At 37.4% G+C, this 21527-nt stretch overlaps 1 protein-coding gene across 4 annotated transcripts in view; it reads left to right on the forward strand.

Moving 5' to 3' along the window:
• Positions 1-21527, forward strand: part of LOC122549216 (zinc finger protein 407) — a 525130-nt gene that overhangs the window by 320084 nt on the left and 183519 nt on the right. For all 4 annotated transcript variants that reach the window (XM_087986220.1, XM_087986222.1, XM_087986221.1 and 1 more), the window contains exons 6-7: positions 2336-2419; positions 4801-4921. In XM_087986220.1, the coding sequence (XP_087842346.1) occupies positions 2336-2419; positions 4801-4921 (205 nt within the window). The remainder of the gene's footprint in view (positions 1-2335; positions 2420-4800; positions 4922-21527) is intronic.

A 21527-nucleotide genomic window follows, 5' to 3' on the forward strand; every position in this document is an offset into this window, starting at 1 on the left:
TTTATTCTGGGAGAGCTAATGGAGAATTTGTTTTCGCACTTCTGATGGTCATTGTCTTTGCACTCAATATCAATAATCCAGACATACCATGATGCATGGCAGTGTCTACAGTTGCACAACTAACAACTGTGACTCAATGTTGCAATGCTCATTGGGTTGTATTCCAAGTTAAATACTAGTAAAATGGCTATCAAAACAGCTGGGTAATAGTAATTTGAGATATATTTGATACTTAAAGAATGGATAAAGAAGAAACTAAATTAATGAACTGAACAAAAATATCACATTAAACTAGTATAGACAAATATAAATAAGACACCAAATATGCTTCATATAAACATTGTCAGACAAATTTGGCATGGAGCTACACGAGTCAAAATTGAGACAAGTGACCAAAACTTGGTCAAAAAGTGTTCTAAAGGAGGCAAGAGTGATTGAAAGACAGGGAGGTTTAGGGAGAGAAATACCGAGCAAATGACCTATCCAGATAAAGGCAAGGCCACCTCGGCCTTGGAGCAGTGAAAATCAGCATGAATTGGAATTGGAGGAGTGAAAAGCTCTTCAAGGTATGTAAGGCTAGACAAGGTTGGAGAAATTTAAAAATAAGGATGCAAATTACGAAATCAAGGTATTGCTAGACTGGAATCTAGTTTTGGCTAAAGAACATAAGACTTAGTCCATTAATTGCATTAGTTGTACTCACATTAGTCTGCTTGTCAAAGGCTCACATTTTGTTTATACTGAGTTTAGTTTGTGGATAGGTTCCAGAATTTTGCTAAAAAAGAAACTCTGAAGACAAACCAGCACCTGTTGGCGTTAGACCAGTAAATTATATTGTGTCAAACTCTATGAAGCCAATTTTTTTAAAAATAAATATTTATAATCTGAGTTATTAATAGAAAGATGAAGTAGCTTATTTTAAATTTTTCAGAGCAAGAACATGAGCTGCTAATGTATGGAAATGGCACATTCTTTCCAACCCCCTGTTTTTCAACAAATATTTTGGCTGAAAATATTATTTTTGAGGATAATCATTGCAGCTTTGTAATTTATTCAACATGTTTTGATTTTAGATGAATTTATGACATGTTTGTTAAAATAAGTTCTGCGATTGTTCACCTTTCACTGCTTTACACTGTCCATAATTTTAAGGTTTTGCAAACAGCCCACGGTGAAGAAACATGTTTAGATGCAGGAGATATGTTTTAATGTATCTAAGAAAAACTAATATAGCCAGTATTTATACAGAGGGCAAGAGGAATGGTGTAATTTCATTAAGATAAACTTCAGGGAAAAAAAATCAGGGAATGGCATTAGTTTTGAAACTACACCTTTATGTGCTGATTGATATGAGACTTTGATGCAGAAAATGCTGGAAATAATCAACAGGTCACCAGTGTCTGTGGAGATAGAAACTGAGGTCATGCCTCAGGTCATTAATCTTTTCCACCTCTGAGGAAATGTTCATTATCGACCAGTTTTGGAAGCTTTGCACCAGCATTTTGTTTTTGTCATTTAATCTGTCCTGCCTTTTAGTCTAGTGCAGATCTTCCCTTTCCCAAACCTCAGTCTTTTTTTCCCCTGTTTCAGAACTTTTGTTACATCTTTAACTTGTTCCAGTTATAATGAAAGATCATCAACCTGAAATATTAATTCATTTCTGTTTTTGCGGACATTGCACGACCTACCGAATATTTCCAGAGTTTTCTGAATTTCCTTCAGATTTTCAGCAACCACTGTATTTTGCTTTTGATGTATAGACCAAGGATAGTATTGTCGAATGGCTTCAGTATGCACTCTGCAGCTGCAGTTTATTATTGCATTTGTTTTAGTTGCAATGCTGTCAAAGGTACTATTGTTATTGTCCAGTGGCTTCAGGTAAACGTTGAAGGCTTTATTTCATTCAGCGTTTAGACAGCTTTTGGTAACTGCTGCTGAAGAAATATTCCTGCTCCTTCGTTGTAGGAAGGCGAGTCAACATTGAGTGACTGGGTTTGTAGAAATTGAGGGGAGGATAAGCAGAGTATGTATAAAAATTATTCAAGTGCAAAAAGCAGCCCCATCTGGAAGACATCTAACTGAAATGAAGTTGTACAAAACCATTCCATTGATATTAAAGCTAATTTTTATGGTTCTGACAAGTATGTAATTATGTTCAGTGGTGCTTTTCAGATTTTATCACAGTCAATAAACCGCAGTGGTAATTTCATTCCCATTTGACATATTTACATGGAAACATTTGATTGGAGGAATTAGTAACCCTGAAAGCCTTGATAGATATATTTTAATGATCTGTGACCTGCGTGGTCCCCTTATCTGTTTGTTGTTGCAATAGGGGAGAAGTCGTTCCTGTGTGACCTCTGCGGATTTGCTGGTGGAACACGCCACGCTCTCACCAAACACAGGCGACAGCACACAGGTCAGTCAAACTGATCAATTCACCTTTTTAGATAGAACCTACCAGACAAACAAAGAAGTGCATGTGACCTACCTTGGTAGAGAAAAAAAAGAGGGATTTCTGCACAATCTGACTGATAATCACTTTGATGTGAAAGGAGATACACTCTGCCTGTGATTTATATGATTAAGAAAGGTAACTGATGGGAAATTGAGAGGATGTGGGAATAAGTATTATAATGCTGGTGTACTTTTTTTCTGCACAGATGTGTGACAGAGACATTGATAATACTGTAATAAAGTTAATGGACACTTCTCCTTATGTACATAATTTTCACTGCAACTCTTTTGTTAGCAACTTTTGTGTTGTGGTCAGATGATACTCTACAGATGCCCAACCTTTATAAAGTGACTTGAGCAATGTAATATGAGGCACATGTTAGTATGTTGCTTGTTGTATTTTCCTGCTTGTCGGCAGTTCTAAACATGGTATTACTGGAAGAAGTCATGTGATACCTACTTTTAATGTCTTTTTTTTCTTTCCCTGCAAATGTGCAAAGTCAACTTTTTAAAATGTCTCTCTGTCCATTACATGCTGAGTGCAGATTACGCTGTTGACAAGCAACCCACTGTAAAATTGTGACCGGCATATGTTTGTGCAGGCCAACACAAAGTGTTCAAGATTGATTTGGGCACATACAATAACCATCCTCCGTTTGCCTCCAACTCTGATACCCTCCCCTATTCTCTGCAACCTACCATTGTGTTTTGAACACTTCAAGATTGACCTGGAATCTCACCCGTGAATAGTAGATTGATCTCTGGAACACTGCTGAGACCAGGCACAGGGGAAAAAATCTTCAGGCTTTTAAATAAAAAATTGTGCCATTTTAAAAAAAGTTAACACTTTCATTTATTCATAAATTAAAATCTTGGAGGTGGAGAAAGGGCAATTTAGCTAAAGGTGAGAAGCATTAAGTTGAGCAATGAAGGGCCTGTTCATTTCCCTCATTTCTTTGTTTGTCAAGGAAGGGTGTGTGAGCCTGCGCATGTTAGACAACAATGGAGCCAAAACAAATTGTGAAGTATGAAACTAAACAGAGAACCTCCACTTCACAGGAGGTTCCACAGCATTGAGGATGTCACCTAGAAAGGGGTCGAAATATCTGCAAACCCAGTTCCCAGCTTGGTGAACATACTCCTAGCAACTGCAGAGATCCTTTCCTTAATAGTAGGTTTATTTACTGACTGCAGCATCACACATCTCTGCCTTCTGCCTACCAACTCCAATGTCCCAGCTGTCCAGTTTTCTAGATGTTCATGACACTTATTCAATAAATACTGTAACAGTACAATCAATGTAACATTAACAAACCAGTGATGGGATATGAGAGGTAATTTGACGAAACCTCCAGACTATTCTTAATTGGAGATCCTACTCGCCCCTCCTCATGGCACAACAGAGATTTCAAGCTTAATAGAATGTGTGAATTTAAACCTGTGTCCCTAATGTTCTTGCAGTACGAGCACATTGTCCTTCCCTTGCTGCCCTTCTTCTTAATTCACATTGAACAATATCATCTCCCTGTATAGCAATCGAACAGCACTAGTGAGGAACCCAAACTGTTGCTGTTGAACCCAAAATCACTTTGACCTGCATAAATAATAAATATTGTAGAAATACCAGTGCTAGAATGGTCTTCTGGACAAATTTTGATTTCACTAATGACTGGGAAGGAATTTCCCATCATTTTTCACCCCAAAATTCCTACACTCTACCTTACTAGAGTGTTAATATATTGTGAGATACAAAGCATCTCAATTGTGTGCGACAAGCTGAATGGATCGGGGAATCTTTTCCTGCCTGTCATTGTTCAAATGTTTGTATTACCACCGATGGTATAAATGAATGGCAATTCAACCCAGTATTTGAACTGTGGTGTGCTGGCCATCTTCTAAACCAATCAAGTTTTACTCTTTAGTTTGAACCTCTTGATTCTTGTTATTTCTTTCAAATAATTTTTCTTCTTTATAAAGAAGATTGAAAGATGGAAGGATCTGAAATGTGTTCATTTTAAGATGTGAAACTTAACTAACCAGGACTGATAAAAGGTTAATCCAGTCGTGACCATTTAATTGAGAGCTGGTACTATATTATGGTGAAAGATGCAAAAATATGCAATCTGTGACTTTTAAAACTTCACGCCTTATAATACAAATATCAAAGGATTTTTGAGATTGTGAACGTGTACTTTATTTTAAGTACATATGATTGGTCTTCAGATTTGGTCAGTAGGTAAATGCGTCAGAAATTAAAACTTTGGTAGCATGGTTTTCTAACCCTTACACTCTGATAATTATCAGAGCCTGTCAGATAAAAAATAATGAGCGTTTCTTTTGTAGGTGAAAAGCCATTCAAATGTGACCAGTGCAACTTTGCTTCCACAACACAATCCCATCTGACCCGTCACAGACGTGTCCATACAGGAGAGAAACCTTATAAGTGTCCTTGGTGTGATTACAGGTAACAGTTCATTAAACATTAGTTGATGTGAAAAAGATTAAAAGTGATGAGAAAAGGTTTATACAAATTAAAAATACATTGCTATTTAAGTACATAACCAGCATCAGTAATTATACATTTAATTAGGAATTGCATTTCTCAAATATTGCATCTTTAAGGGTGTATGGCAGCCAGTTCATGTCTGTTTAATTTCATTATTTGTTTTCAGAAGATGGTTAAGAGTATTTTTTTCATTGCATGTCAAAGACTGATATTTAAATGTGGAAGTTTAATTACATGAATGCCGCTCTTATTCTTATTTAGGAGAAGTTACACTTACTTTTGAGAGAATTTCCTGAACAAGATACAAATGCTGTTTATGCTAAATTTGATAAATTCATTCTAAGCTTATTAAATGCATAATCTTAAAAAGCAACTGCATTAAATTGATCCTTGAGTATGTTTTACTCAATTCAGTCAGTATGTGAATTAGAGAAATAACTTAACAGATATTAACTGTATCTCTTTGAAATGCTTCCTGATCTATTACATATTTCTAAATTTCCCTGTTTTGTTTCAGATATCAAGTACATTCTGTTTTTCTTTTCCTAGTTTACCTCTTATACATTTCTTGTTTTCTAGTGATCGTCTGTGCCTAATAATATCATCAATATTTGATAACCATGTTTCAATTAAATATCAATATAAATATACTGCCACAGCCTTGATTTAAGTATGTACTCTGTCTTTAAAAATGCGATTACTTTTTTCATTGTGTTGGTATTGTTTCTGATCAGAAATCCACTGGAACTAGATCCCAGTTTGGATAAGTTAGCTAGAAGATCTGGATTGTTCTCTTATGAGCAGACAAGAGGCTTAAAAGATATATTCAAATTTATGAAAGGTTTGGTAGAGTAAATAATGAAGAACTGTTTCCACTGGCAGAAAGGTTGATAACTAGAGGACACAGACTTCAGGTAACAGAGGGAAGTTGAGAAGAAATGATTTCAGTTATGATCTGAAATTCATGATGCTGGATGCAGATTCAGTTGTAACTTTCAAAAGAAAGGAAAAAGGTTTGCAAAGCTTTGGGAGCAAGGACAGGTCATGTGCAACTAATTGGAGAGCTGGCACTGAAATGAAGGGCTGAATGATCTCCATTTGTTTTGTATGATTGTACATGCAGGTTCAGTATAGATCAAATTAGAACAACATTTCAAAATCAATGCTTTTTTCCTATTTATTAGCAGCAGCACTTATTTAGTAAATTCAGAAATGCCAAAATGCTAATTTCACTTTTCCTTTTTGAGAACAGCTTTGAAGTATAGACAAGATAGTTTTCCTTTACAACAAGAGAGGAGAAAAACTGCAAATGTTGGAAATGACAAAAAGGGAAAAGAAAACTTTCATTATATAGCACTTATTGTGGCCACTTCTCAGAATGCTATATACCCAATAAATTACGTTTAAAGTGTCGACACAGTTGTAAGGTAGGAAACACAACAGTCAGTATGTGGTCAACATGCTCCCGGAAATACCAGCATGCCAATCTTTATTTTTGTGATGCTGGTTGTGCACTAAAGGCCAGGACGCTGGATATATCTCCTCTGTTTTACTTTGGAATAGTGCAGTCTATGTCATCCACCTAAGCAAACATATGATTTAATGTCTCATTGGAAAGGCAGCACCTGCTACAATGCTGTACTGCCGCTGCTCAGCACAGAAGTGTAAACCTTGATTTTTGTGATGAAACTCCAGAGTGGGACTTGAACACGGAACCGTGTTCCAGAGGTGAGTGTACTGAGCCTTACCACACAATATCTAAAATATAAAGAGAACATGTTGACAGTATCTGCAAAGGGAAAAGACAGAATATTGTATTTTGGGTTTACATGCTGGATCTGAACTGGAAATTGGAGGATTAGCAAGTTGTTAATGGGACTGAACTAAACAAAAGGTGTAGGGAAGAGAACAGCAAGTAGACATCATGAATCGGGAATGCTGATAGTAGTTAATGGATGAGTTCAAGCAAATGCTTGAAAACCTGAAAGGGATGAAGCTGATGGATAATATCTAAGGAGCATTTCAGAGAGGCAATGAAGAGGCAATAAAGAACAAAATAACATGAAAATAGCTGAGCCAGTGAACATGAGAGGGCAAGATGCACAACAGAAAAACTGGCAATAATGTGGAATGGTGAGGAGAAGGGAAAATAAAAGCATTAAGATAGAGAATGCAAAATATTGTTGAAGACCACTGCAGATCCACCTGCATGAGGGAAGAGACCAGTAAACTGAAATAAAAACAGAAAATTATCAGTGCAGGTTCATGTTTCAGATCAGTTACCTTTTACTAGAATTAGGAAAAATTGGAAATGGATAAAAGTTTTGAGCATTTGAAAAGGTGGGGAATAGAACAGAGGGGAAGGTGTTTTACAAGGCAGAGAGTAGGTGAGGTTAAATGATAAATATTGAATAATCATAGTGTAATCTCAGTGTAGCTCCTCCCACCCCCACAAGAAGGCTGTTCTAATTAAATGTCATATATTTCCCACCCACATCCACCGCTGCTTCTCCTCAAATACTGACAGATTTGTTGGGTCGACACACTTATAGGCTTTTGAGAAACTGGAGAAGAAACCAAAGGCTCAAAGTGGGCCAATTCAATCTTCAAACTCTGTAACTGTCAAGTTCCCAGGAGAAAAGTACAATGCTTATTCCAAAAGCTTTCTTTGAGTTTGATTATAACAGCTTAGAATGTCAAAAACAGACTATGCACTGGAAATGAAAGAGAGAATTAAAGTCGTGAACCGTAGAAGTATCAGATCGTTCTCACTGAATTACTTAATTCTGTTCGAGACTTTGCCACCTAATCTGAATTTAACTATACCTATATAGGGTGCGATGATGCTACTCCTTTAACAAGGTTATGCTGACCTTGGCTTTTTTTCCAGCAGTGATTCCAAAAAGTCTAGGTTTGAAGTGTTTTAGGGCCAGTTTGATTAAAGCTAACAGATATTGCCACAGGGAAAGGGCTTTCAAGTTTTTAAAAAAGTACAATGAAAGGGGAGTGGCCAGTTCTCCCAGCTCAGCTTTTTTTTGGTTTGGTTTGGTTTTTAGCAGTCTGGCTGTTCACTGAAAGCAGTCATTGAGGCTACTGGTCCAAGAAGCAGCTACATGGAAGAAGGTGCTCCATGCTGAATCCCTCTACCATCTCTCTCTTCCTCCCTGTTAGACTATGTGTTTGATTTTACCTTTTTTGCCAAGGAATGTTTATGGGGATTGTTGCAGGAATTTGAAACAACATCATTAAGTTAGGATAATCTGTTGGGTTTTCACATAGGTTAAGTTATTTTATATTCTGTTGTCATTTGTTTGTGTTTCATTAAGTAATATTGCAAATAAATTACATTTTGCTTAAAACTAAGTAGTTGGGCCAGCTGCATCATTCTTGGAATATCTGCTCGACACTTGCTTAAAACAACTAGCAAAGTTAGGTCCAAGCTACTTTCTTGAAATGTTTTGAGGGGATCTGGCCTGATCCATAACGTGGCCTATAAAGAAAGAAAGCTTTCATTTTTGTAGCAATTTTTATGATCTCAGGACTTCCCAAAGGGGGTTACAAACACGAAGTAGTTTTTTTTCATAATATCACACCTAGAAGATGACACCTCTAACATTGTTGCACTGTCTCATTATGGGAATTTGCAACAGAGGGACAAATGACACATGAAAGCATTTACCAACCTTAAAGGGAAGGTGCATGGCAAAAGGAAAATAGAAGATAATTTGATGGGTATGTAAAAAAACAAATTTACAGAACATTATCAGTATGTCATCAAAGTAATATTTCTAAAAATTGATACGTAATCATGAAATGGGAATATGTAATAAGGTACCCTTGCACCATTGTAGTTGGAGATATTTTCCTGATTTAAAACTGATTTGGATTGAAATTAGTTTAAATTAGATTTAGGTATTTGCTTATGAAATTACAGAATACAGTGTCATGAAGATATTAACTTGCAGAATTTGTTCACTGAAGTAAATGATATTCTGTCGGGGAATGCTTAGTTCAGTCACACTGGTTTGGTTAACACTTTCAGACTGAAACTCCAGTCATTAAAGTCTGTCTGTGTGTGACCGTGTGAATGCAGCAAATTGAATGTAAAATGAGACAAGTTATTGCACATTTCAGAAGGATCTTGTTACATGTTTTCCAGTGCTCAGTCCTTACAGCATAGACCTGTGCTCTTGAATTGAATTGTTGTAGGAGAGCGATTTTGTTTCCAACATAAAAAAACTTGCATCTATCTGTAAGGTGGTATTTCTGCATAATATGTAATAACAGCTAGTGGGCATTCACCATATGTAATATTTACTTGTGTTTTATTGTTTATAACCTCGCTAACCAGTGGTTTATATTTTAAACATCATTCTCGACCCAACACCACAAGGTACTCCAGTGGTTTAAAGATAAAACCAACCACCATCACCACATTGTCAAAACAGCAGGCAGTAAATGCCACCTTGATAATGGTTGTCTGCATTCTATGAACAATGTATTTTTTTTAACCACTGTAGTACAGTTATCAACTTAGATTACCAACTTAGAGGTTTTGGCAGCATTGATATTGGGGCCAGTAATCTTAAAGTAAACCTGCATTTTTGCTTGCCACTTATTGAATGTAAATGTTTGCACTAATTCTTCAGAGTCCTATTCAGTTTTTATTAATCCTGAAGCTGTGAGGTTAAAACACAGGTCAGGTGTCTGATGGAGCCCTATTAACTGGAAGTGACTATACACAAATGACTACTAAACAATGCTCCTTGCATCATGTTTAGTTTATAATTTAAAATACATAGCTTTTGAGTTGGCATAAAATATTCATATCTAGGATTTTAAAGACCTACATGAACAAAACATAAGTTTAAGTAATCTAAATTACAAATAAATTATATGAGCAGAGTTTTTACATGAGCCAAGGAAGTGTTCTTACAGAAGACAATGTTAAAAGCAGAATATTGTGCCAGGAGTGATGCAACACTGGGTTTGTTTTGCAAGCGAGGAAGACCCATAATTTATTCACGACACAAGGCACATTAATTATTATGTCTTTATCAGAAATGAAAAATTTTCAGTATGGCACAATTATCAGTCTCCAATCTTCTGTTTGTTCCTTGGACCTTAATTGTTTCTTTTTGGAGCATGATGGGAATTGATTTTTTTTTAAACGTTTGATTATTTTCTACATCTAAAAGGTTAAATTTCCTACTTCAACCTCGAGTTCTTCTTTTTTGAAGAGTTTGTAATTATACATGAAATGCTACTATATTGTTTGTGTTAAATATAGAAGTAATAGAAGATATTTTTATAAGTGTGTAAAGTAATAGACTAGTGTCAAAAATGTACAGCAGCGTTAATGGTTATGTGCACAGATTGGAAAAGCATTTATCAGCATCTTAATATCTAATATGCCTTTTAGAAAGGGAGATATCATTGCTCAGTTATGCAAAAAGCAAATAGGTTGTATTGTTTAAAATAACAGTTTATCTTTTCCTTTCAAGAGGTTGATTTCAACAGTGATTGCTGCTAGGAAGCAGGAGACTTAATTGTTCTCTGTCATATTATGTGATGTGCTTCATTCTAGAGACACAAATCAGGATGTTACAGCATCTTTTCAATGAACTGCATTTATGAAGAAACCTGTCTATAAATGAATAAGTAAACAGTTGTTACAACATGCTTTTTAGGAGTAAGACAAATTGGCCATTTATAATATGTATGGGTTGGAGTTTTATTCTATTTTTCTCAACTTTCTGAAACAAAGATTGTCTGGCATGGAGAAATATTTCTAAGCGCTCTACTTGGTGTTGTCCCGTTTCCTGTATTATGCACCATTGCGTAGTTTAATCTTGATAATTTCACATTTTACTTCGTTCTGTTTGTTGTTACTGTAGGACAATGGGGCTGTTGAGCAGAGATCCCAATTTACAGTGGGATTTGACCTTGCTTCCTGTAGATTCAGAGAGTGCAGAAGATGAAAGATTGGCTGAGATCTGTTTTGTCACTGATATAATCGTTAGAATGTTAAATTAATTTTTACTCTGCTGCTACTTTGATAAGTAACCACATCTGCACCTAAATGCCTTCAATCTCAACTTCAATATGTATCATGTGAAAGCAATCAGTTATCCTAGTGGATCTGTTTTATTCCCCATTCTCAGCGGGTCCATCCACTCTTGAACAAATCTGTCTTAAGATGCGCATTTGCGGTAATTCCCCCACTCTTCTATGCTAATTTGGGAAAGAGAGCATGCTTCAAATCATCAAAGAAAATGGAAAACAATTTAAACATGCCCTCAGGGTTTAAATTCTGTTAAGTGCCCCTCTCAGCGGCTGAAGGCTACAACAACACTCTCCTGCCTTTTGTCAAAGCATGGTGTGGCTTCCTGCCAGCTATGTTTAGGATTCTTGGCAATGAGTACAGAAGACCATCTGGAAGAATGAAAAGATAACTTAAAGGATGGTAGAAATGAGCCCAGGAACCTTTAGATGGATGTGATATAGCCAGGAAGCTCAGTGCAGCCATTAACAGTCAGCACGTTTTTGTTCAACTTTATCTGCACTGCCATAATAGAGCAGTTCATTTAAGGTTGGTGTATGATTATGATTGTTGCCTCCTCAGCTTTATGAGAATAGACTGTATGTTTTTGGGATTACATCCCCTGAGGGCATATTTCACTGGTAAATATTCAAAGTAACTTTGAAGAGAAGGGAGACAGTGACATTCTGTTAATGTCACTGGACGAGCAATCCAGCACCCAGTTAATATTCTGGGTGCACAGTTTCAGTCAAATTTGTGGCTGGTGGAATAAAAATCTAGAATTGAAGGCAATTGCAGCAATATGTTTTTAGAGAAAGATATCTGTCATGCTTACCTGACTGGCCTACCTGTGACTAAAGCCGCACAACAATGTGATTGACTCTTAACTGCCCTTTGCCATGGTCCAGCAAACCACTTCGTTCAAATCAATTAGGGATGTCAACAATTGCCCATATCCCATGCCACACTAAACGTGTAAAATATGCCATTTGGTATCTTTTATGATTAGTTCATGGTTTCTGTATTGGGCTTTAAGTACCATAGTAATGATTCAATCTGTGTCCATGCCTGCACTATTATGTGCAGTTTTTGTGTCCTTATCTGAGACAAGATGTTCTGGCTATGGATGGAGTGTAACAAAAGTTTGCCACACCTAGAATGACAGAACTGACATATGAAGAGAGACTGGATCAGTTAGGATTGTATTCACTGGAGTTTAGAAGAATTAAGGAGGAATCTCATGGTAACCTATAAAGTTCTATCAGGACTAGACAGGGTAAATGCAGGAAGGATGTTCCTGATGACTGGGGAGTCTAGAGCCAGGGGTTACAGTTTAAGGAAATGAGGTAAACCATTCAAACTGAAATAAGGAAAAATTTCTTCACCCAGAGAGCAGTAAGCCTGTGGAATTTGCTGCCACAGAAAGCGATTAAGTCAAAATATAATGTTTTAAGAAGGAATTAGATATAGTCCTTAAGGCAAAAGGGATCAAAGGGATGGGATAAAGCAGGAACAGGGTACTGAGTAGGATGATCAGCCATGATTCTATTGAATGATAGAACAGGCTTAAGGGCTAAATGCCCCTGTTCCTATCTTTTTATGTTTCTATGCGGCAGGACTGGACACAATCAGATTGGGCTGTGGCAACTTAAAATATGTGCCACATTTACGTTGGACAATGAGCATTTCTAAGAGAGGATCTAGCCACCTTAAATGAATTTTTTTCAAGAATATTAAAGTTTGGGAAGAAACGGGCTGGTTTCCTGTTGCAGTATCAGCATGGAAACAGTGGGCCTAATAGCCTACTTCTATGTTGTAATCGTGCTATGATTCAATGGCATTGCTTTTGCACAATTCCCAGAATTAAGGGGTTGCCATTGATCAGAACCTTAACTTGATCAGCTACACACTACAGATCAGGAAAGGGTAGGTAACCTGCACACTGACTCCCTAAGACTTGTCCACAAGTCTTAAGGCACAAGTCAGAAGTGTGATGGAATACTCCCACTTGCCTGAATGTGCAATTATAACACTCATGAACTTTCAGCACATCTGGGATAAAGCAGTCTGCTTGATTAGTGCCCTCATCTGCCATGTTTATAAATAGTCATCCTTTCTACCACCAATGCACCTGACTGTTTTGTTTACCATCTAGAAAGTACACTGTAGAAGCTCACCAGGGCTACCTTAACAGCACCTTTTCTTAATTTACTTATGGGACGTGGGCATCTCTGGCTCGGCAACCATTTACTGCCTATCTGTAATTGCCCAGAGGGCAGTTAAGAGTCAATCATATTTAAACCCATGCTTTTGTTCAATCCTTGTTCGGAAGAGACAGAAAGGAAATGCTAAGAATAAGTGCATTTTTAAAATCTCCACCAGTAATTAAACTCAGAGAATAATGTGCCAAAGACATTGTTTGGTAGTAATTAAAACTTGTCAAACCAGTGAAAGTTTTCTCACGTTGAGATGCACAAGTTCATTCTTTTGTTGGGACTGTATATCCATCAAACGAGTACTGCAATGTCATGCTGTTCCAGTGTCAAGTCTGTCAGTGAGATATAATATGGCAAAACTTGGGAGGAATCGAGCAACCTGGACAGCAAGTCTCTGATTTCCATGTGCACTGTGTATGTGCAGACACTGGACATTGTTGTCCAGTTTATTCACTGATAATCTCACTGCTACTTCCAGTGCAAAACTCTGGGCCCACTATTTCTCCATATATTCCCTCTGATTACCATTATGTGTTATAAAATGAAAATATTTCTGAGACATCTTAATGTCCCAGTGTTAATCCATTCTCCCTGTCCCTCCAGAAGGTGCCTGATGTTTCAATTTTAAGGTTACATTTCCGGTTTGAAAGCCTTCTCGTTAGCACCTGACTGTTGACAGGTGGATAGCTTATTGACTTCAAAGGATATTTGCACAAAACATATAATACAGAACAAAGTAAGTTTCTTGTCTCCTTTTCATACCCCAAACCTGACCCTTTAATGAACAAACCTTTTTACAGTTTCAAGTATTGGAAACGCATGCTGACATGATGCCTGAGACTAGATTCTATTCATGCTGTAGTTATTGCTGTTTTCTCTCAGAAACATAATCTTTGGAAGATCTTTTATTTTATTCCATTTCAAAAAAAGAGACTTTAAAATTCAGTGTAATTCACTTCTCCCATGAGTTTATGTATCGTATTTACAGGTGCCATATTCAAATCAACTGTTTCTGGAGTGGCATTAGATTCAGCCAGAATAGTTGGGTGAACTCTGGTTTTAGTAATTAAACATGTGTATTTGATATAGCATGCCAACTAATCTGTTTGCAGACTTCTCAAAATATTCCTTAAGGGGATTTTTGAAAATCTTTTGCAGTCAAAGGTTATCATTCCTTTTGTTTCTTTTTCCACCTAGTTCAGACCTTTGACTCAGTTATTTGATACCATTGGATGTAGATTGGACAAGCTTTTTGTTTGTAACAAACATTCAGGAACATTTTTAGAGGTGCATTCAGACGAGAATAGCTTTATTTTCCTTCACTAAAAAGCTCATGGCTTTACTGTGACTTATTATTGGTATGAGAGGAGAGTATTTTACTGTATTCTTGCCCAGAATTTCTGCATTAAATAGGTTGTTTCATGGAATTAAGATGTTGACTGTTATCTACAGTTTGTAAAATTTTACGGAGGCAAAAGTGCTGAAGTTGTTGGAAATCTGAAATTTAACCAGAAAATGCTAACTGCTCAGCAGGTCAGGCACCATCCATGCAGAGAGAAATAGGGTTAACATTTCAGATCACTGACTTTTATTTTGAATTAGAACATATTGTTCTAGTTGTTCTAGATGTTACAGATTTTAAACAGTTGCTGATCCAGGTTAAAAAAGGGGAGTGAAATAAATAAATAAACAGATTGGAAAAAGACAGTTGATTAAATAGCTGATGATCTAAGGTAAAAGGAGGCAGCACTGTGACAAGTGAAAAAACAAAAGAGAGACAGAGAAGAAGTGTAAAGAGAAACAGAATTATTACCATCAATTGCTGACTGAAAGCATGAGAACAGTGGTTATGATATGAAATTGTTAAATTCACTGTTGTGTACAGCTGTCTGTAAAGTGTTTAATCAAAAGTTGAGTTGCTATTCCTCAAAATAGTGTCAGAGGCCGAGGGCTGAGATAGCAGATTGGGACAGGGGCAGAGAATTCAAATGGCACGAAACCTGAATTTCAAGGTCACTCTTGCTATCTGAACAAAGACGTTCAGTCAAGCAGTATATGTTTGGTATCCAGTAAAGAGGAAACAGCATTGTAACCAGTGACTATAATTTGCTAAATTGCAAGAAATAGAAATAAATTGACTGGAATGAATGATTAAGGCCCTAAATGATGATGGAGAAGGAGATGAGGTGCAGGCGTTGCCAACTCTTGCACTTGCAAGGGAAAATGCCGTTGGAAGAGGAGGAGATGTTGGTGGTAATTGAGGAGTAGTGAAAATTTCATAGAGGGCAGGTTCGCTCAACGTGCTGAAAGAGGAGGGAAAGATGTGTTTGTTGTTTGTATCACACTAGAGTGGCATGTGTGGTCTGTTAAATGTGAAGGATGGAAGAGGAAGGGGATACAGGGGAACCCTAGCATGGTTTTGTGAGAGAGAAAGAGAGAGAGCAAGAAATGATACAGACATAGCTGAAGGACTGCCAACCATTTTGGTGAGTGAATCCTCAGCTGAGGTAAAAAGTCAAGTTTTCAGAAGTCCTGTTTATGGACCATTATCAGAACAGCTGTAACAGAGATAAGGAAGCTGTAAAAACAGAATCGGGTCCTTACAGAAAGTGAGGTGGAAGGACGTATAGTTAAGGTAGCTTTTGTAGTCAGCAACATATTGTAAAAACTAGTTCACAGCCAGTTCTCAGAAACAAAGACACAAAAGTCAAGGAAGAGTTGAAGGAGGATCATGTGAATTTGAAATAAGGGTGCGAAATTGGAATCAAACATAAATGTTATAGTTCAGGACACGAGCAGGAAACAACACTTATATGATAATCAATATAGGAAAGAAGAATTTGAGGAAGAGGAACCTTAGTAGAACTGGAACAAAGAATATTTCACAGATAGGCATCTATAGTACAGATTCCCATAGTTACACGTTTTGCTTAGACGAGTGAGCAGTGTAAAAAGAGTTGTTAAATAATAGAACAAGTTCAGTCAGACATATTAAGATGGTGGTGGACGGAGATTGCTGGACTTCCACTCAAGCAAGAAGCAGAGAGCTGTCTGACCTTCCTGGTGGCATGGAGATGTAGAGAAATTGGATGAAAAGGAAATGCTTCAGGAGAGTAAACGTTTTCATGATGAGGCTATTGTAAGGTGGCCTCATCAGGCAGTACCCTCAAAGCAAGCATTTTTTGATTATCTTGAGAATTACGACCATATTTTGAGCAGGTCACCTATGCATTTTTCATGTTCATGGAATTCTAGCCAATCAACTTGCCCATTAATCTTATGCAATTCATGTATGAGGGTACACAGGTCCTTATGAATACCAAGTTTCATGATCTCTCCCCACTTCCTCCCAAAGTGGATATTCACCTTTCGCCACGCTATGTTGTATCTGCATCTTGCCCACTGGCTGGATCTGTCCATATCCCTTGACAACATCTTTAGGTCCTTTTCTCAGTTAACAGTCCTATCTAATGTTATCCTGTCAGCAAACTTGGGTGCATTATACTTTGCCGCTCAGCTGAGTCATTGATAAGTGTTGCAAGTAGTATTTTTTCATATGTATTTACGTTTTTAGGCTTTAATTAAAAATTATTTCAAAAGATAGAAATGTCTAAAAGCTTCCAAGCAAAGCTTGAGTTACGATCTTTGTCAACTTTCATGTTTTGTTGGAAGGTTTAATGCACAAAGTGATCAGATTCTGGATCAATTATAACATAGAATATAACAGCAAATTACTGCAGATGCTAGAATCTGTACTGAGAACAAAAAGATGTTGGAGATCATTAGCAGGAGGCTGGAAGAACACAGCAAGCCAGGCAGAATCAGATGGTGGAGAAGTTGACGTTTCAGGTGTAACCCTTCTTCAGGACTCAGGGTGGGTGTAGGGGGAACTGCAGACAAAGGGGGTGGTGTAGACAGAGTGGTGAAGTGGGGATAAGTGAAGACAGGTAAAGGTTGGTCAATGGGAGGAATGAATCTGATTGGTGGAAGTGAGGGGGAGGGGCTGGAAAGGGATTTGGAGAATGGGAAGGGAGGTTATTTGAAATTGGAGAACTCAATGTCAACATTGAGGCTGCCCAGGCGGAAGATCACAGCAGATCAGACAGTATCCATGGAAAGAAAGCAAGCTAACGTTTAGAGTCTAGATGATTCAGAGCTGTAGTCAGAATATAGTCATTGTCATATGGTCCACCTGGTGTCAAGATTGGTAATGATTTAGATACATTCTGATTAGATTTTTTAAAATTGAAGTCTGTTGGACAAAACATGAAATAAAAATGTGTTCAGTTCTCAATAAAACCTTTGCACCACATCTTGGCAAGAAAAAGCACATGGAATTAATATTTGAGTGATATATTAAACAAACAAACTTATGAACCATGACATGTACACATATCCTTTCACATTAGATATCTTGAAAGCAATGAGTGAAATTGTACTCTGCTTATCAGTAACAAACATAACAACACATGTAAAATTCCTCTGTCTGCTATTAATGATTGTAACAGGCAAAGATATTGCATATTAATGCCTTAGTTACTGATACTGTAAAGTAGAATCCAAAACATTGGTTTTATTTTATTAGTCTTGAAGCTTGCTTGTGACAATCCAATTATATCTCATTGCCTGCGCCATCATTTTCAGAATTGTAACAGTTTAAAAAAATTGATATTCATATAGCATCTTGTTTGAGTTTGCACAATTGCTCACTATGGGATTAGTTGTTGCCACCACACTCTTTTAGGGCAGTAGTCTATAGTGTTCACTTGGTCTGATATGGTAGAGGAATGTCTCTGGCTAATCTAATGAGAAGAGTCTTATATCTTAAACAAGATGCAGCTTATTGTATTTTAGCAACTGAGTGCAAGTTACCCAGTTTTAGTAATCATTGTTAGAGTCTGAGGACCTAGAACTTGATCCTTTGAGATCCTAATCTGTTCTCCCATTAATCCTATATGATGTCTATACTGAGTCAATACCAAGGTACTCCTCAGTATTAACTCTTTCAGACACTTACACTCATCTTCAACATCTGCCCACCAAGCTTTTCTCCCTATTACTATTGCACATTTTTAAAGACCAAATTAGGAAAATCAACAAAAGAATTAGATTCTCCAGAAAGTTAAACTCTCAGTAAAGCCCCAGTTTGTCTGAAAGTGCATTGGATCCAAGATCTTGCCAGTGTTCACTTTACAGTATATTTACGCAATGAGACATTTCCATGATTGAATTTACTTTTACACAAGACGAGCTAGAACACCTTGGTAGCTGGGTTTGTATTCTATCATTCTCTATACTGTGCTTGGTCTAAGCATGTTTCTTCCCTTGTCTCAATAGATAACTGCATCAAAGGCAATATTGGCTTGAATAACATCAGTAAAATAAACCTGGCTAAACATAAGTAGTCAAGTAGCACAGCTAAGGATGCTACTAAACACATGATAATTCTCTCCAAACCTGTACTCTCTGAAAACTTAGTTGTTCTCAAACTGATGAGTTCTAACTCCTTCATTACTGGGTATTTCACCACAAAAAAGTATTCAATAAGGATGATGTGGAGGTGCCAGTGTTGGACTGGGGGGATCAACATTTAAAAATCACACAACACCAGGTTATATCCAGCAGGTTTATTTGGAAGTACAAACTTTTGGAGTGCTGCTCCTTTATCAGTTAGCTAGTGGGGCAGGGTCATGGAACGCAGAGTTTATAGTAAAAGATCAAAGTATCATACAATTGATGAAATGTATTGGAAAATCTAGATTGCTGCATCAGTTGTATAATACGTTGATCTTTTACTATAAATTCTGTCCTCTGATCATGCGCACTTGCCACCTGATGAAGGAGCAGCACTCCGAAAGCCTGCACTTCCAAATAAACTTGTTGAACTATAACCTGGGTTGTGTGATTTTTAACTTCAATAAGGATGTTAGAGGCCCTGAATGCATGCCTAGCAGATCTGGTACACATGTATGTGAAATACCTAATAACTTGACTGGTTTTCATCTGCAATGTGAATACCCTGTCATATTGCATAGTCTGAAGGCAAACTCTGGTATCGATATATGTAAATTACAACAAAGGAGGTTGGAATAATGATATTCAACAAATGTGCCTGCAACAAGAAAATCCACACTTCCCAAGGATAGTTCCTTGTTCATAACAATCAGACCTGTCATTACATGGGATCACACAGCAACACTGTGGCCAGTTGCAGAGGTGCTTGTTGGACTTGCATAAGGGTTGTAACTAACCTGGTGATATATATGATAAGATTTGTCTTCGTGGCTTACCTTGTTCACAAGTGTCTGGGTCACCCAAGACGCACAAAAATGATGTCTCTTTTGAGCCCAATTTTGTCTGTCACTGGCTATGCACAACATGAATTGTCCACATGGTTGAGTTAGCTGCTGAAACCAGTTTTAAATGGGTTTTCTGTATTTCCTTGTGTGAAAACCATGTAAGACTGACATATTAAGAGCAAAATGTGTTCATGGGTTCCTTTGATATTGCTAGCTCATTTACCAATGTACCACTCAGAAGCCATTTACATGATGTCAATATGTCATGGCAAACTAGAGTGTCTGTCTGAATCTGTCTTCATCAAACTCAAGAACTTAGCAGCTCATACATGCGAGTTCAGATTTAGTGGTATCATGTACATTCAAAAAAATGGCATTGCCATTGCATTCCTCTAGGCCCAGCACTTATAAAATCTTTGTTAGTTACAATGAGAAGTATATTTTTGATGGCATGACCACAAACCTCCTAGCCCCTATTCTTTGATAGGTGGATGATGCATTTCTGGTTTTTGAAATTTCTTTATACAGCTTAATAAACTCTGTCCTGCACTTTAACTTGCCATTAAAATGGAGCAATCAAATAAGCTCCTTTTCACCAATGTATTAGTTGAGAAATCTGGCAGTGAGTTCTTTACAATGACCAAAAGCCTACATTCACTGATCACTATTGGTGACCTTATGAATAGGTTCCTAGCTATCTGCTCACGGTATAAACTTGATGCTGAGATAGGGTGTACCAAAACTATTCTGTGTGAGATTGGCTATCCTGATCAAATTATCACTTGCTATATATCATACAAACTTATGAAAGGGGCTATGTCCACTACCTTTGGCCCTGACTATGCCCAGCATACCTCAGATTATCCTAGAAGGGGAACTTGTCTCAAAAGTTTGAATAATAGGTGAAACTAACAGTCTCAAGCTATTCCTTTGCAACAAACCCATTAGTACTTCTCTCCACTACCAGGATGCTGCCATCAAACCAAAAAAAAAAGTTTGCCTAGATGAGTAATGTTCGATATGAGGGATGGCGATGGCCTTGTTATATTATTGCTGGACTGCTAATCCAGAGACCCAGATAATGTTCTGGGGACTCGGGTTGAATCCCGCCATGGTAGATGGTGGAATTTGAATTCAGCAAAAACCTGGAATTAAGAATCTAACAATGATCGATTGTCGATTGTTGGAAAAACCCATCTGGTTCACTAATGTCCTCTAGGGAAGGAAACTGCCATCCTTACCTGTCCTGGCCTATCTGTGACTCCAGACCCACAGCAATGTGGTTGACTCTTAACTGCCCTCTGGACAATTAGAGATGGGCAATAAATGCTGGCTTAGCCAACGACATTCTCATCCCATGAATGAATTAAAAAAAAGTTTCAGTGCTGATGTCATTCCAGCTATATAGGCTGTATGCCCCAATGATTGGTGGGCCGTATCAAAGAACACACCTCGTTGATGATTTGCAATGAACAGCGAGCTGATCATGCTGAACTAGCCTGTGCTTGCAAGCATAAAAATACGGTCCAAAATTAGACATGATTTTGCTCTGCATCAATGTTCATTAAATAATCTGGAGTAACCTAGGAATTACAACAATCAGTCGGGAAGCAAAGTAATGCATTTGTGCATGCTAGAAGCTATATATACATTGACATGCAGAACCCTATTATATGTAGACAAAACAAACTTGTACATTAATTTCATATTTCTTAGAAGTGGTAATAGAGATAGCCAATCTCTGTTGCATCATCATGGCAGCACCCTGACCAATCAGAGTCTGCCCGCTTGATTTGAGAAGCAAGATTCAAAGTTAAATGTTCCTGCTGCATCTCCATTTCCCAATGAGCAAGGCACCCTCTTCTCATGATGTCTAAATTGGTGGCCCTTTCTTCAAGTCTCTTTCTTGCATCCTACTCCTGAAACGCAAGATGAAAAGCGTCAACTTCTGACCTTCTGTTAACAATGTTTATATATTTGTGATTGCTTCTTGCATGGCGTCATTT

This window comes from Chiloscyllium plagiosum, unplaced genomic scaffold (genome assembly GCF_037043375.1).
Source record: "Chiloscyllium plagiosum isolate Xiang-an unplaced genomic scaffold, Cpla_swu_hap1 HiC_scaffold_4, whole genome shotgun sequence".
NCBI lineage: Eukaryota > Metazoa > Chordata > Chondrichthyes > Orectolobiformes > Hemiscylliidae > Chiloscyllium > Chiloscyllium plagiosum.